The 17,612-nt window shown below is 40.2% G+C and overlaps 1 protein-coding gene across 1 annotated transcript in view; it reads right to left on the bottom strand.

The window, feature by feature from the left end:
* The window catches only part of LOC123503943 (structural maintenance of chromosomes protein 2-like), a 230,003-nt gene that overhangs the window by 120,610 nt on the left and 91,781 nt on the right, over positions 1-17,612 (bottom strand). Inside the window, exon 20 of the mRNA XM_045254068.1 lies at positions 2,982-3,186. Within this exon, the coding sequence (XP_045110003.1) occupies positions 2,982-3,186 (205 nt within the window). The remainder of the gene's footprint in view (positions 1-2,981; positions 3,187-17,612) is intronic.

Here is a 17,612-nt window from a genome sequence, read left to right as displayed (position 1 = left end):
AAAGGTATGAATGATTGAGAATACTGGTTAACTCTTGTATTAGAGGGTTGGACAGAATCAGGATGAGAGGAAGAAGAAAGCCTTGTGGAGCAGGGCCACAGAAGGAGGGGAGGCATGCAATTAGCATGAAAATAGCAATAAAAGATAGAAAGTGATGCAATATTTCACCAGTGAGAAAGAGGCTCAGAAGCCAGAGAGAAGGGGAGTTGATGAGACGAAAAGCTATTGATTCCACCCTCTCTAATAAAGCTGTATGAGTGAAACCCCCTTAAATATGTGAAAAGTAATTCATAAAATGAGGGATAAGGCCCTTGTACAGAGTTAGTAGTTGGAAGGGCGAGAAAAACTGGCAGAGATACTACAGAACGCCTAACTTCATAAGAGCTGTTTTAGCAAGAGATGAGATGTGAAGTTTCCAGTTAAGATTATAAGTAAAGGACAGACCGAGGATATTCAGTGTGGAAGAGGGAGACAGTTGAGTGTCATTGAAGAAGAGAAGATAGTTGTAAAGAAGGTTGCGTCAAGTTGATAGATGGAGGAATTGAGTTTTTGAGGCATTGAAAAGTACAAGTTTTCTCTGCCCCAATCAGAAATCTTAGAGAGATCAGAAGTCAGGTGTTCTGTGGCATCCCTGCATGATCTGTTGACTTCCTGAAGGGTTGGTCATCTCTGAAAGGACGTGGAAAGATGCAGGGTGGCATCATCAGTGTAGGAGTGGATAGGGCAAGAAGTTTGGTTAAGGTCATTAATGAATAATAGAGATTGGGTGATAGGTCAAAACCCTGAGGAACACCACTATCAATAGATTTAGGAAGAAGTGTTACAACTGGCAATGGTAAACACTTTGGACCAATGGGTGAAGGACTACACAAGGTATAGAGGGGAAGAAGAACCATCTATGCTGGATTTGGTATTCACAAATAAAACAGAGACTTGTCCAACCACCAAATATCATAGTCCAATAGGAAAGATATCATGTGGTTCTAGAATTGAATTAGAAAATCAAGAAATACTGAAATGTAATGTGGGACACAAACAGAAAAGATTGAATCACACCAAGACAAATTTTGAAGGATTGAGAAGGTACTTTGGTAGTATGTATTGATTGGAAGGAAACCATGTAAAGCAAGAAATATGAAATATTCCAAGACAAATATAATAAGGGGGACAAAGAGATATGTTCCTAAATACAGAGTAAAAGAGAGCAAACACATGTGGTACAATGCTATATGTGCAAAAGCTAAAAAGTGTAAGGATGTAGCCTGGAAAAAATTAAGACTGCAATGAAGTGAAGAAAATAAGAAGCAGTATAGAGGCACAAAATGAATACATTAGGATAAGAAAGGAGGAGAGACATTTTGAAGAGGACACAATGAAGAGATGTGAAAAGGAACCCAAACTTTTTTATAAGTTATTTCAATGGGAAAAATGACAGACAGAGAACATCACTGGGTTAATTAAGGGAAATAGGATATATATGAAATGACAGAATAAATGAGTGAACTTATGAGAGCTTTAACCCGTACAGCGTCAGCAGATCTGAGACTTTGTGATTTCGCCAGTGCTGGCCACATAGTGGATTTTTTTTTTTTTTTTTTGCTAAACCAGTCTTGAATGATGTGAAACAAATGAAAATGACAGTCATTCCTCCCAGAACTGACTGGAAGTGGTATTAATTGGTGCGATATATTTTGCGCTAAGGTTAGCGACTTAGCAATGCCTTATGTGACTAGTTTTTTCGCTTCCTCGTTTCTCCCCAGTCGATCCCCGAGTTGGACACATGCATAATATCATTCCTGAATTGAAAGAAAAACAACATGTCATGTTTTGCTGTTTGGGAGTGCTTGTGGATAAAAATAAACACAAGATATCGCGAGGGAGTGTTGCCTTTCACAGTGCAAATATTTTCCGAGTAATATGTACTTGTATTTCCTTATAACAAAGCGATTGGAAAATTCTTATTTATGTCATACAAAGTTTTCACTACCACAATATAACAGTTACCAAAAACAACTGAAATGGTAAGAGTAAGTAATGGAAATTACGCTTTGTTCATATTAGCGGAGTTGAGGCATCAGTTTCCCGCTACACCGAGCTAAAGGCAGCAGAAACTGCTAAAGTTCAGAATTGTAATAAATAAATACAGGAAGCATTCATGTTAGCAGGGACGAGGAGGCAGCATGAGCAATGTCTAAAGTGCATGATGGCAGTATAATGGTAGGTTTTGAGGATGCAATACCTCCGAAAACACAAGGAAGCTCGCCAACGTATCTCATACGTCTCTGACGCCCCGGTTCGCTCAGAGTAGCCGACGTATCTCGTACGTCTCTGACGCTGTACGGGTTAAATCAGTATTTAATGAAGAGGGAAATTTCATAGAGCCAAACAACCAAGCAACACAGGAAGAATTAAGAAACATTATGATGCAAAAACAGAAAATTAGTAAACTACTAGAAAAGGTGGATGTAAGAAAGACAATGGGGCCAGATGGAGTGTCAGGATGAACACTGAATGTAGAGAACAACTGGTGGAACAAATCTGGGATGTGATCAACAACTCTCTAATGTAAAGAAAGGTACCAAGGGAATAAAAAGAGCAAATATAGTCCCAATATACAAATGAGGAAAAAGACAGTTACTAAACTACAGAACATTAACAAATTTATAACTAAGCTGCACATTTATAGATACAGAAACAGGACAGCACAATCACAGGGGGCTGTGGTGGTACAGTGGAACCATACGTGCTTTGGGGTCCGAGGGGCCTCCAAGCGCACAGGTTCGAATCCTGTCCACGGTCTGAGTGTAAGTTGGGCTTCCTCACTTGGGGCAACAGTTTCCTAGCGGGTGGGCTTTGAGATAGGAGGTACCCCAAAAAGTATCCCCTTTAGCCCATAAATTCCTGTGAAAAGCCCACATGGTATAAAAAAACTTTCCCTGTAAAACACAATTAGGTAAACACACACATACAAAATACTTTACCTCCTGTTAGTGTTCCAGCAGGGTCAAATATATCTCCCTCTAGAGTGACAGTCTTGCGCATAATATTCTTGTCAAAGGCGACCTTCATGGCTGAGTCCATCTCCCGGCACACAAATGTGCTGCCAAACACCCATTCCATGGCTTTGTGCACCTCTGAGTCGTAGCACACCAAGGAGAGGGCCATTTGTACATTCTCCTTGCCTACCTGTTGTGTGATGGAATAGGTATGACATGACAGTAATTAATGCTTGTCAGTCACTCAGATGTTCAAACATAAACACTAAAAGAATGAAAGGACTAGAGAGTGGAGTGAGGTGGTCCATCATAATTTCTAAGATACAAGCCAGTGTTAGGGATGGATACAGAACACACAACCTACTAACCTAAAAAGCCATTGCTAGAAGAAAGTTTGACATATGAGTGTGGAGCCTCTAAAATGATGATGATGGTGATGTTTAATGACCACTTTGCTACAATTACGTGACAGGATGTAACAGCAAGTTGGCTATAACAATGCAACACCATTGAGCCCTTAACTAACAAGATGTTCAATGAATTATCCATCTCAGTTTCTATACAAAATCCCTGTACTTCTAAAATCCCAGTAAACTCTTTCAGTTGCATAGATCTATACTTCATTTTTTATATTGATTGCAATGATGTATTCTATCACATAGATGTTTTTTTTCATACAAAGACTAGCATTTCCACTGTTCCACTTACTTTTCTGCTGATATGAAAATCCCTGCAATAGTGCTACACCTCCCAGTGGTGCCCAGCACTGCTCGGTGCAGCCAGGACAACAGCTGTGCACCACATAAGTTAATTCTTAGTACATGACATGTAAACACATCTTGTTTCCAACCGCATTCTACTTTTCTTTCCAAATTTCCAATGCTTTTCACTTTTCTGCTCTTCCTGCATCATGGAAGAGACCTGTAATGGTCACGATGTTTCCCCCAGAGCATCCGACCACTGCTCAGAAAGGTTTTGAGCAATCTTTTGGTCACTCCCCAACTTGTCTTTCTCCTGCCACTTCTGACTACCAGACATCTAAAACTTCCTGGCAGGTTTGATTGATGCCGGCCAGCACCAGGGCCTTAGGTAGCCTCCTCCATGACTCTCATTCAGTTTGCGTCTGACAGATACAATGAACTTTGCCACCCAGGTAAAAGACGTGTTGAGTGTTATTGTAGCACGACCTCCCTTCATGTCTCTAAGACCTGGAGTAGCAGCTCTTTAAAGCTCCACATAGCACTAAACAGCACCTGCAAAGACTCTTATGTTATTGCCAACCTGCAGACCTGGAGGAGGGAGGCCTACCTGAGCCACATAAGACCCACTTCTCACAGGTAGAGAGGGAAATCCTTAGTAGGTCACTCTAAAAGCAACAACTCTACATGAGGCCACTGCATAGGCTTTGGCCCAACTGCATCCTGCACCTGACACACTGTTGGTGGAATGTGGTTCACAGCCTTCTACCACAACCACAGGACTCCACTCATCCCTAGGACTCCTGGGGGTGCATCTTTAAGCCTCCCTCTTCTCATCCCAGTGGGCAGAGGTGTGTAGGGAGGGGCAAGCCCTTTTGGAAGTGACAACCACCCCCACCAGTGGGTAATTGTGGGCTGTTTGGGCTACAAATGGGAGGGGTAGTTCAAGATAGAAACGGAGAAATGGATTCTAAACGTTATGAGGGAAGGCGACCCCTTACCCCTCACAACCCTCTCAGGTTGCCAGAGGTTATTTCCTATGCTCACTCAAGCTTTTCAGTTGGAGGTAAAGTGACTTAAGGACAAGGATACCACAGAAGAAGCATCTCCTACACTGGGCTTTTACAGCCACATTTGTAGTCTCAGAAGCCCCTAGAGGTTTTAGATTCATCACCAACCTCTCCATGCTAAACAAGTACGTCATCACCACCAAGTTCAAGATGGTCAGAACAGTCATGTCCACAATTCGACAAGATGACTGGATGGTGGACCACAACTTCAGGTGGTCATCCATCCAGGGAGCTAGCACTTTCCCTGCTTCAGCCTCTCTACTGTCCCTTACATTTTTACTCGACTAATGGCTTCCATCTTAGCAGTGTTCCATCGCCAGGCCTTCCACATCCTCTAATATCTAGACGACTAGTTAGTCCTAGCTTCCTTGGTGGAGAACCTATTTCATTGACCTCCGTTCAACTAAGGAGATTCATATAAACTGGGTAAAGTCCTCCCTTGCACCAGAACAAGAGAAAAGCTTCCTCAGGATGACAAATTGCTTCCGTCTTTTGAGGGTGTTTTTTTCTGATGCCGAGAAGGATACAAAACTCAGGCAGGAAACAATCTACTCATTTTCAGTGGTCAGTCACCTCCTGCAAAGAACAAGATGTATCTTCTCCACCATTTGTCCTCCCTCTAGTTCTGGGATTGAGGAAGAAAATGCATCTACTTCATCTGCAGTGGGACAAATGAATAAGGACAAACAAACCCCCCCAATCATCTGAGACCCCAGCAGTCATCAGGACCTGGAATAGTGGCTGAAGGACCAAAAATTGGAGCAAGGTCAACCGCTCCAACTGACTATACCAGGCCTCTTCCTCTACACAGAAACCTCAAATGAAGGTTGGAGTGCATTTCTCCTCTAGGACTCCGTGAGTGGCCTCTGGGACAGCCAAGAGAGGTCTCTCCAAATCAATATCTTGAAACTTATATATATGAAATGCCTGGGGGTCTACCACTATGCAGAGGTGCTCAGGGACTTTGTTAGTGCTGTTTTCTCAAACAACACTACCATACTCATATACCTAAACAGAGAAAGTGATACTAACTCTACCTTCCTCAACATGGAGACACAGGAGATACCAAACTGGGAAGAGACTCATTCAGTACAAATTCTGACACAGTTTGCAATCCCATATTCTCTCTACAGAGTGGATACTGCCCATGGATGTGAGCTGCCAATTATGGCAATTGTTCTTCCACTTCAGAAGAACCTCTTGATGCAACCATACACCCACAGGTTCCACTTTCATCTCTGAAGGCTTCAGCTGAGATGTTAGAAACTGTCAAGCAATACTTATGATACAGGGGCTTCTTTAAGGTAACCCAGTTCTTGGCAACAGGACTTCCACTTCTTTAAACTACCAGCATATGTGGAAGAGATACAGAAAATGATGCAAAGGCAACAAGCACACCATCTCCAATTCCACGGCCCAGAAAGCCACTGATTTACTTGTTCATCTGAGACAAGTTTATCATCTTTCAGCTTCTGCTATCAAAGGATAAAAGACCATGCTTAATAGCATTTTTGCTATCAGAAGCTTGGACTTCAACAAGAAACAGGTGTTGAAGAATATTATCAGAGCCTACTTTTCACAGCCCTGCAGACCTACCAGGGTCCTTAGACCCTCCTGGAACATAGATGCAGTGCTTTGCTGCTTTAACAAAGGCTCCCTTTGAACCCCTTAAGCTCTTCTCCATTAGAGATCTGACCCTCTTTCTTCTCATGCTAGTAACAGCACAAAGGATAGGAGAGATCCATACTCTCTCACACAGAACAAGCTGACAAGGGCAGCAGGATCTTCTGGTCTCTTACCTTCCTGAGTTTATTGCCAAGACGAATACAGAAACCCACAGAACACCACAAGAATTCCATATCATGAACCCTGCAACCATAGTGGGTTCAGAGGATGAAAAAAGACTCTTATGCCCTGTTAGCATTAACCCTTAACTTCCGGGATTAAAATATTTTTCCTGTCTAATGACGGGGAAAAATGGTACACCTAAAATTGTCAGAACACAGTTTGAATACTGATAATTATTTTCTCTGTGTTATTCTGAATACAATGATGTACTTTCCAGCTCGATATGACGTCTGAGAGTTTAGTTATTGCCTTATCAAAGTTTCCTCCTCCGAGACGGTGTGACCAGTGAAGAGGAAACAGCCCGGAGAGACTACTCTCTCTCTCTCTCTCTCTCTCTCTCTCTCTCTCTCTCTCTCTCTCTCTCTCTCTCTCTCTCTCTCTCTCTCTCTCTCTCTCTCTCTCTCTCTCTGTGTGTGAGAGAGAGAGAGAGAGAGAGAGAGAGAGAGAGAGAGAGAGAGAGAGAGAGAGAGAGAGAGAGAGAGAGAGAGGAAGGAAGGACATATTATCACTGATTTCTGAGACACTGTGTGTGTGTGTGTGTGTGTGTGTGTGTGTGTGTGTGTGTGTGTGTGTGTGTGTGTGTGTGTGTCATATATCACTGATTTCTGAGACACGTGTGTGTGTGTGTGTGTGTGCCTCAAAGCTTTTCTCGAATGACTCATAAGAAGCGTGACGGCTATGAACGTCAGGAGTTCATTTCTTGTGATGTTTTCCACTCTTTCTCGTGAGAGCTATGGGGCACATCATCATCATCTGCTGTTTCTTCATCATGAAAAGTGTTGCTCTCACTCACTATATGGTCCAAGAAAGCATCACTGAGAAACGCCATGAAATAGTCACAATTGTGTTGCACAGGAGGGAATTCAGCTGTTATGCCAGGAGACACAGATAAATCAGGCATAACTGGGAAAAATCATCATTGAATTCCCTCCATTGAAAGACAGGTCGGGGTCTCGCGCCACCTCTGCCACGCCCCTTGATCGTCTCCCAGAACGCGAGGAGCACGCGCATGCCTCGTCTCCTAGAAACACTCTGTGTCCTTGACACATTATCTGGAGTCTGTTCTTCATCATTATTGCCTTCACTGTCACTTATACTGTGTAAGAGTCTCTGTCTCTCTGTCTGTTCTCCTGAGAAAGCAGGTGAATGATGCTCTACATCCGTGTCCTCACTACTAGTCTCTTCACTTTCCCCAGTTTCTTCTTCTATATATTCACTGTCACTTTCTTCTAGCTCAGAACCACTGCTAAGTAAAGGGTTCTGCCTTGCTCCATGGTGATTTACAATCTGACCCGATCCTTCGCTGTTATCACTGACCTTTCTACCCAGCGTCACGGAGTTGCCAAGTGTCGCCCATAAAACGGGAAAACAGTTCAGTTACCTCTAAAATTAGGAGCTCTTGTGAAAACACTTGTGTGGTAAAAGATGCCAGATACTTCTACTCACCATCCGCCTCAAGAGAGCGTCGAGAGACTTAAAATTACGCTGGGAAAAATCTTGATTACTGGGACGAATCCGTCACTTGGACGTTCTGAAAACGTTTATATCGACCGCGGAAGTTAAGGGTTAATGTATAATCCATTGGTACCAATTAAAACATGTCAAGATTATATGCGAGGGTTGGTGGCCATTGTGAGCACAAAAATGGTAGAATCTGGCGGAAGTTAAGGGTTAATGTTATCAAATAATTATGTTACTGGCAATGCCATGAAACTCCAGGTTGGCGATACCACTGAGTCAATTATGTTTACTCTCTCTCTCTCTCTCTCTCTCCTATGATTATCTCTTCCCTTTTTTTGATTTCTATTACAATTAAATATCATAATCTTATTACATATTACAATAAACCTAACATAAATCAGATCAATTAGGGGGAAGGCCAATCCAAGTTATCTATAAATCTAAGACGTCTGAGGGATTTTTCTTCATAATTTGCAAGCCTGTTACCATGTATGTATGCAAATAGGTATTGCATAAATACACACACATATGAAAAACAAATACACTGGTACCTTGAGATACAAGCTGCCTAAGATACAAGTTTTATGAGATACAAGCTACAATTTAGTAATTTTTTTGAGATACAACTCATGCTTGGGGATGTTTCCACTACAGTCAGCAGCTCAGCACATCAGTCCAGCTTCAGCTGAGCTAATATCTAGGCGCTACACACACACACACACACACACACAAACACACACGCACGTCGCCGTCGTTGAGAGGACGGCTCGTCTCCGGCTGCGTACAGGAAGAAAGAAAATACCTATGGTATTACAGGGCCCGGGTAACTCTAAGTTTTGTGTCCGTAAATGTCCTACTGTCTCTTAGTGTTGAAAGTGAGTGATATGGAGAGTGATCCCTGAGAGGAGTGTGGACGGTGATCGCTCTGGCCGTAATCAGCTGACAACAACAAAAATGGCGTCCAGGCAAACTAGAGACTTTGAAGGTTTTATTACTACGCCAAAAGGACTGCAGAAACTTGACATGGATGCAAGAATCCAGGCGCTGGAGAGTAAGTTCCTAAGCATTTTGTCAATAGAAGAAAAACTGGATAGAGTTCTAGCCGAGAATGATTCATTTAAAAAAGAGATCTACTTGTTAATGCTAGAGAATAAAGAGCTGTTGAAGGAAAAAGTAGAGATGGAGAAAAAAAACCAACAACTAAGGAAACAATGTGAAGAAATGAAGGCTAAACTCATGGAAATGGAGATAAAAATATCCGAAGGGGACTTGAAGAAAGAGGAATGTCTTAATCTAATTGACACTAGGATGAAAGAAGTGAATCATGAACATCTGGAGGTACAAAGGTCGTTTAGGGAGATAGTAAAAAGCAGGAAGAGGAAAATAAAGGGATTACGCAGAGGAAATGGTAAAGGCACTAAAGGAAAATGAGTATGTGGTGAGAGATATCGCTGAAAAGAAAAATGTGTGATCATAATAGGATTGCGGGAGGAAACTAACAGGAACTGGCAGGACAGGAGGGATAAGGAAAATGACAAGATTAAGTCTTTACTGAACAAGATCTCTGTGGAAGAAGAGGACCTATATGCTGAGGTAGAAGAAAGTGTGAGATTGGGAGCTTTTGAGGAAGGCAAGAATAGACCATTAAAATTGAAATTAAAGTCTCAGGTGGCAGCGGAGGCCTTGTTGAGGAGGGCTTGGAAACTTAAGGACTCTGAGGAAACCAAAACAATTTACATAAGAAGAAATATGTCACAAGATGAGAGAATGAAGATGAAGGAGCTAGTATCTGAAGTGAAGGAGAGGAATGACGAAAGAACAGAGGAGGAAAAGATCAAGTTTTTGGAGGATGAGAAATGGGAGGCTAAAGAAGTGGTGGATAAAACAGACGGAATAGGCATTACATGGAAGAACGAGACTAGGAATGGAATAAAAGTGACTTACACGAACATAGATGGATTTCTGTCTAAGAGGCTAGAATGTATGGATTACCTAAGAAATAACGAACCGGACATAATGTGTGTAGTGGAAACAAAGCTAAGGCCGAAATAAAGCTAGACTGGTTTGTTGTAAAACACTACAAAGTATGGAGAAATGATAGAAAAATAAAGGTGGTGGTGGTATAATGGTTCTTACTAAGGAAGATCTGATAGTGAAGGAGGTGAACTATAGTAAGAGAAATGAGGAAGTGATAAGTATGCTTATAACAGATGGCAAGAGGGACATTAATATTATAACAGTATACATACCACCCAGAACCAGTGCTTGGGAATATGAACAGTACCAAATGGTGATGAGAAATACTCTAGACAGAATGAAGCAAGAACTCAACAGAAAGGATAGAGTGATGATAGTTGGAGACTTTAATTGCAAAGAAATAGTGTGGGAAGACTACGAAGTGGTGAATGGTGGTGAGTGGGCAGAAGAATTGTTAAAGGTAGCAACAAATAACTTGATGGCACAGTGGGTGAGATCACCAACAAGGTGCAGGGGACAAGATGTTGCAGCAAGGTTGGATTTGGTATTTACCAGGGGAATCTCTCTAAAGAGGAAATTGAACATGAAAGTCCCTTGGGGAAAAGCGATCATGATGTCCTAAGCTTTGAGCTGGATACAGAATTAAGCACGAATAAGATTGTGGAACGCAGGGAGGAAAAATTAAATTATACTAGGGCAAATTATAACCATATAAGGGAGTTCTTTAATGAAATTGACTGGTCCGTGGTATACCAGGAAAGAGATATGCAATTGAAATACGATAAATTTATGGATTTGTATAACTCTGCTGTGAAAAAGTTTGTGCCATATTACAGAAAGAGGACTTTAAATAATAAACAGTGGTTTAATAGAAATTGTGAAGAAGCAAAAAAGAACAAAGAAAAGGCATGGAAGAAACTTAAGAAAAACAGTGATGTATTATCAAGGAAGGCTACAAAACAGCAAGGAATAGATATGTTGAAGTAAGGAGAACAGCACAGAAGGAATATGAACAGAGGGTGGTGGAAAACTGTGATAGTGACCCAAAATGTTTTACAAATTCATAAATGGAAAACTAAATAAAAGGGAGGCAATAGAAAAGGTAAAAACGGGAAGAAGTATATGAAGATGCTGGAGAGATAGCTGAAATTTTGAACGACAACTTTTGCAAAGTGTTTACAAAGGAGGAGCATTTTATGGGAGGAAGGCCTACGGAAATAAAGCAAATGCAGGACATCATGGTTACTAAGGAAGATGTAAGGAAAATTATAAGCAATCTGGATATTAATAAATCAATGGGGCCTGATGGCATATCTGGGAGGTTGCTAAAAGAATGTAAGGATCAATTGTTGAACCCCATATTTGATATTGTGGAAACCTCCATACGAACAGGATTAGTCCCGAAAGAGTGGAAAAGAGCTGACATTGTGCCTATATATAAGAATGGTAGTAGAATGGAACCGCTAAATTATAGACCAGTATCGTTGACTAGTATATTGTGCAAGGTATGTGAAGAAGTAATTAAAGCTAAGTGGAGTGAGTATCTAGAAAGTGAAAACATTCTGAGTGAAAGGCAGTTTGGTTTCAGAAAAGGAAGATCGTGTGTATCCAATTTATTATGTTTTTATTCAAGAGTGACTGACATACTACAACATAGAGAGGGATGGGTGGATGCTATCTACCTGGACTTGAGAAAGGCCTTTGATAAAGTACCACACAATAGACTGATGTGGAAACTAAAGATGACTGGAGGAGTAAATGATAAACTAGCAAAATGGATGGAAAATTACTTAATGGGAAGAGAAATGAGAACAGTGGTGAGAGGAAAGAAGTCCGAGTGGAAGAAGGTAACCAGTGGAGTTCCACAAGGGTCAGTGCTGGGTCCCATCATGTTTTTGATTTATGTTAATGATATGCCAGTAGGAATTGACAGTTATATGAACATGTTTGCGGACGATACTAAAATTATGAGGAGAGTAAAGAATGTGGAAGATTGTAACAAGTTACAGGAAGATCTTGATAAAATATATGAGTGGAGTAAAGAGTGGCAGATGGAATTTAATATAGACAAGACCCATGTTATGAAAATGGGAAGAAGTAGATACAGACCAAACTGGGATTACAGGCTGGGTGATGAGAAAATTAAAGAGACCAATGAGGAGAAAGACTTAGGAGTAACCGTGCAAAACACTTTGTCACCGGAGAAACACATTAACAAGATTTTTTGGAAAACATACAACATGCTTCAAAATATTGGCCTTGCATTCCACTACCTAGATGAAGGAATGATGAAGAAGATATTATGTACCTTAATAAGACCCCAGCTAGAATATGCAGCATGTGTCTGGTCACCGCATATGAAGAAAAATGTGAAGAAGGTAGAAAGGGTACAAAGGCTGGCAACAAGGATGGTACCAGGACTCAGGAGTTAGACTATGAGGAAAGACTGAGGAAGCTGGGGCTGACCACATTAGAAGAGAGAAGAACAAGAGGAGACATGATAACTATGTATAAATTGGTGAACAAGATTGACATACTGGATAGAGAGTTGATAAAGGTGACCACAAGTAATTATCTCCGAGGACATGGAAAAAAGCTAATAAAGGACATCTGTCTAAATGACGTGAGAAAATACAGTTTCCCGCATCGTAGCATTGATAAGTGGAATAAACTGAGCAGTCATGTCGTTGATGTGGTGTGTGTCAATCAGATGAAAGAGAGATATGACAGGAATGGACAAGGAAACAGGACACAGAGAGGTTAGCTCGGGCCCTGTAATACACAAATAGGTAAATACACACACACTCACCCACACACACTGGCCCGGTAGCTCAGTGGTTAGAGCGCTGGCTTCACAAGCCAGAGGACCGGGGTTCGATTCCCCGGCCGGGTGGAGATATTTGGGTGTGTCTCCTTTCACGTGTAGCCCCTGTTCACCTAGTAGTGAGTAGGTACGGGATGTAAATCGAGGAGTTGTGACCTTGTTGTCTCGGTGTGTGGTGTGTGCCTGGTCTCAGACCTATACCAAGATCGGAAATAATGAGCTCTGAGCTCGTTCCGTAGGGTAATGTCTGGCTGTCTCGTCCGAGACTGCAGCAGATCAAACAGTGAATTACACACACACACGACAATAGGTTCTCCTGTCTCCATAAAAAATAAATTTTGGATCGTAAAGACGAAAAAAAAAGGAGAGAGATGGAGCAGAGTAGTGCTGCCAGATGTATGACAAAACCAAAATATATGACATCTTGTGAATAACAGCAGTACATTGAAACACCTGCTGACTGAGGACAGTATGGACAGGGATTTTTCTGGATTTAGGGACGAAAGAGGTAGTATGAGGAGATTGATCATGTAGAAAGGGAGTTAAGGGACATGAAGGAACTGATGTTGAGTTTAATGGACAAGCAGGACAGACTGACAATGGAAAACATAGAGCTGAAATTGAGATTAGTAGAATGTGAGAAGCTCAGTGCAATCAATCAGGGATTACAGGAGGAGATAAAAGAAATAAAGAAACAAAATGATGTACTGAAAGCCACATGTCAAGACTACAAAAACTCCTTAAGGAGCTTACAGGTTAAAGTAAAGGATGGGATTGTGGACTGGGTAGAAGGTGGATTAGGTGAAAACAAGCTGAAGGAACTATGAAATGCATGGAAGCAGGAACAGGAAGAGGAAAAAGTTAAATTGTATTAACAAGTAATTGAAGAGAAAGAAGATCTTGTGTGAGATACAGTTGATTAGTGGAAGTTTCGTGATTTTTGGAATGAAGGAAAAAAAATCCAAACAAATTCATGAAAGAATGTGAAGAGGGAGAATTGGCCAAACTATTATCAAACAAGTACAAGACAGCACGCAAGAACTAGATGGAGGAAGTGATCAGGTTAGGAAGATACAGTGAAGGGGGTAGGAGACCAACGAAAGTGAAAATGAGATCTCAAGTGGCGGTAGAGGAAATTATGGCTAGGAAAGGGAAGCTGGCCGATGATACTAAACACAAGGATATATGGATAAAAAGAGATAGGAACCTAGAGGAGAGGGAAAAGGAGAAAGTGCTAAGAAATGAACCTAAGAAAAAAAAATGAAAAAAGGACTGAGATCAAGAAAAAGACAATAAAAACACAATGTACAATTACAGTAAAACTAACTTGGCAGAATTAAGAAAATACTTTGAACAAGCAGACTGGACTGAATTTTACATATTGGAGAAGAATGAAGACAAATGGAATATTTTAATGGAGAAGTATAATGAAGGAATGAGACATGTGCTATTCAAGAAAATAGATAACCCTAGGCACAAGGAGTGGTTTAACAGAAGATGTGAGTTAGCAAGGACTGAAAGAAAAAAAGCCTGGAACAGATGGAAAAGAAATAGAGGACAAAGTCATTGGTTAGACTACGCCCGAAAAAAAAACAAGTGCATCAAGATTCAAAGAATGGAACAGAAAAACTACAAGAAGAATATAGTGGACAAATGTAAAGAACAGTCAAAATTGTTTTACAGATATGTAAATGACAAGCTGAAAACAAAGGAAAAATAAACAAAGTAAAATACAATAATGAAATGTACGAAGACCCAGAAGATATGGCGGGAGTGATGAACAATTGCTTCCAGTCAGTCTTCACCAGAGAAAGTGACTTCCATTGTCAAACACCTGTGGAATTAACTGATGGTGTTCATGAAATACAAGTGTCAGTAGAAGAAATAAGGAAAATAATGGAAGAACAAGATGTAAGGAAAACCTCAGGTCTCGATGGAGTCAAACTGGATTGTACAGAAATGCAGTCACAAGTTAGCACACAAGTCTACAACATCATTATGAGTTCCCTAACAGAGGGTAAAGTACCAACAGATTGGAAAAAGGGGATATTGTGCCTATATTCAAAGGGGAAAATAAGGAGGATCCATTAAACTACAAACCAGTGTCACTGACCAGTGTAATAGCAAAAATATGTGAAAGCATAATAAAGAAAAAAATAGATGAAATATCTGGAGGAGAAAGGTATGTTGACAGGTAGACAAAAGATTCAGAAGAGGAAGATCATGTGTCACAAATGTAATAAGCTTCTAAAGAGTGGTTGCCATAGTGGAAGAGTGGACTGCATACACCTATATCTAAAGAAGGCATTTGACAAGGTCCCACACAAAAGATTACTGTGGAAACTTGAACAAAATTGAAAACTAACTAACATTGGGAGACAAGACACACACACACACCTGCAAGGAAATTTTTGAACTTAATAACTCTCTCTCTCTCTCTCTGTCACAATGCATACATAAACATGGCTACAAAGAAAAAATCAAACATAATACTATTCATAACGCACAGTTGAAACACATTCATTCATCATGATGAAATAATGTAAGATGAATTCTAGGAAGCTGGAAAGGAAAAAGGAAAGTCTCTGTTGTCTCTGATAAGGTGAGAGACAGAAAAATATAACAACTCCAATAAGGCTAGCCAGTGTTTCCCACCCACATTTACCTGTGTGCGTAATATATAGAATCAATATTAATTGATTCGCAAATACTATTATACAGTCAAAACAAACTCAAGATAGATAAATAACCTATCAGCTGCCATGGTCCTTCTACCTGTCATGTCTTTGGAGCTGACAGGCACTTCTTCCACAGCAAGAAAGAGTAGATTGATTGTATGAGAAGAGGGTATCTGGGAAGTGTGGCTCACTGGGAAGTGTTCTCATCCATCTGCTCAATCATTTAGAGGAAACCTCTTGGAGCGATTTAAAATTATATGCGAGACAAATGTGCTTACATGAATGATTGCCAAATCTCAAAATGGGATGCAGTGGACTTGCATGAACATTCAGTCAGTTAAGGCTTAAGCCTCATCAAAAAACAGACCAAGACTTATTGGGTAACTGAAGGCATCCCTTAAAAAAAAAATAATAATAATAAATAAATAAATAAATAAATAAATAAATAAATAAAACAAATAAATAAATAAATAAATAAATAAATAAATAAATAAATAAATAATTGAGTATGTAGTACACTCCAACCATTACCAAACAGACCACTATGGCCAACAAAGTCTCAGCTCACTACAACAATGTGACATTCTCTATTTCATGTGTATAAACTTGAACCAAATGGGGGCACTCAGCTGAACTCACAGTAAATCTAGAAATTAAGGTCACTTCCCCAAATGGATCTTTGTAGCCTAATATCCTTCTTTCATGTGTACAAAATCACATTGTTGTAAAGCAGACTGCTTATTTTTGGTGAATTTTGTAATCCAAGTAGGTAAAGACATCTCAGGCATTTAAATCTCCATATGTATCTGGAAATTTAAATCTGGGATGCAAACCAACTAAGAAATTAAGCTGTAAGTGTTTCTTTTATTTATATTTCATATTTTATCTTATGTCTGGCAGCTTTGTGGCATTACTGGAGAGGAGATGTTTACACAAAATTTTTTTTCAAAACCTACTTTTCAGGAATAAATGTTGAATAAACTGTCAATAATTTACCAAATAAAAAAAAAATTATAGTAAAATGATCATCACATTCTTTACAAATCATGGAATGATTGTGCATTAATCTCACCAAATAAACTTAAAGGAGACTTATAAAACTCAAGTCTGAGACAGAAAAAAGCTAACATTTTTCAATTTCTTAAAATTGTTGTGGCATCAGCTACGCATAAGAAAAAGCCGCAGTTTGCAGCTTTTATGTTTTTAATAACCTTTTCATTACTACTGCAGCTTTCTCTATCATATTGCTAGTAAAGAAGCACTGCACATCAATCCATGTTTTGTGAAAATATTAGTCATTTAGATGAAAGATAAAGATAGAGGAGACAAAATCCGGTATCAGCAGATACCGGCGACAAGCAGCCAAATTCCTTTTTTCAATTTCCATAAAATAGATACAATTTAGTACAGGTATCCCTTGGTTAACGATAGGGTTACGTTTCCCAAAAACAGATCGCTAACCGAAACGATCGCTAACTGAGGGATTTGAAATTATCAACTACATACATGTATTTCGCGATGCGTAAATAAACGACACTTTCTATGTTGTTAGTTGTTATTTACACCTTTAGAATTGGTAGTACTTACCTTGAGGAGTGGATGTGATATCGTGTGTGTTGTTTTGTGCCCCGAGGGACACAGGGCCTTGGAGGATTAAATCATCATGCCCACACCGACCCAAACTCGGTCAGCTGCTTCAAACCCTTCAAATTCTTGAGAGAATCGTTCAACTTAATATCAAGGCCAATGCTCTTTCTCGATTTTTAGCCTTATCTCCGGTGGAGAACAATCGTTGGGTCGCAGGAAGCCATCACTAAGTTCACTTGATCACAAATAAGCACAAAAAGAAGTTTAGAGCGAGCGTGATAGAGTTGTTGTTGCACAATCAAAACAGCGGAAAGACTGTGGTGTGTTTACTGCACGGGCGCGGGTGGATGGGCGCTGCGATCGCGATTGCGATCGCGATTATGATGGTCAATCCGATCGTTAACCGAATTTTGGCGATCGTTAACCAAAAAATAGGGATTAATTTGGAGGGATCGTATGAGCGAAATATCGTT

Source organism: Portunus trituberculatus, chromosome 15, assembly GCF_017591435.1.
Source record: "Portunus trituberculatus isolate SZX2019 chromosome 15, ASM1759143v1, whole genome shotgun sequence".
In the NCBI taxonomy this organism is placed as follows: Eukaryota; Metazoa; Arthropoda; class Malacostraca; order Decapoda; family Portunidae; genus Portunus; species Portunus trituberculatus.
This window is presented reverse-complemented; position numbering and strand designations above follow the sequence as displayed.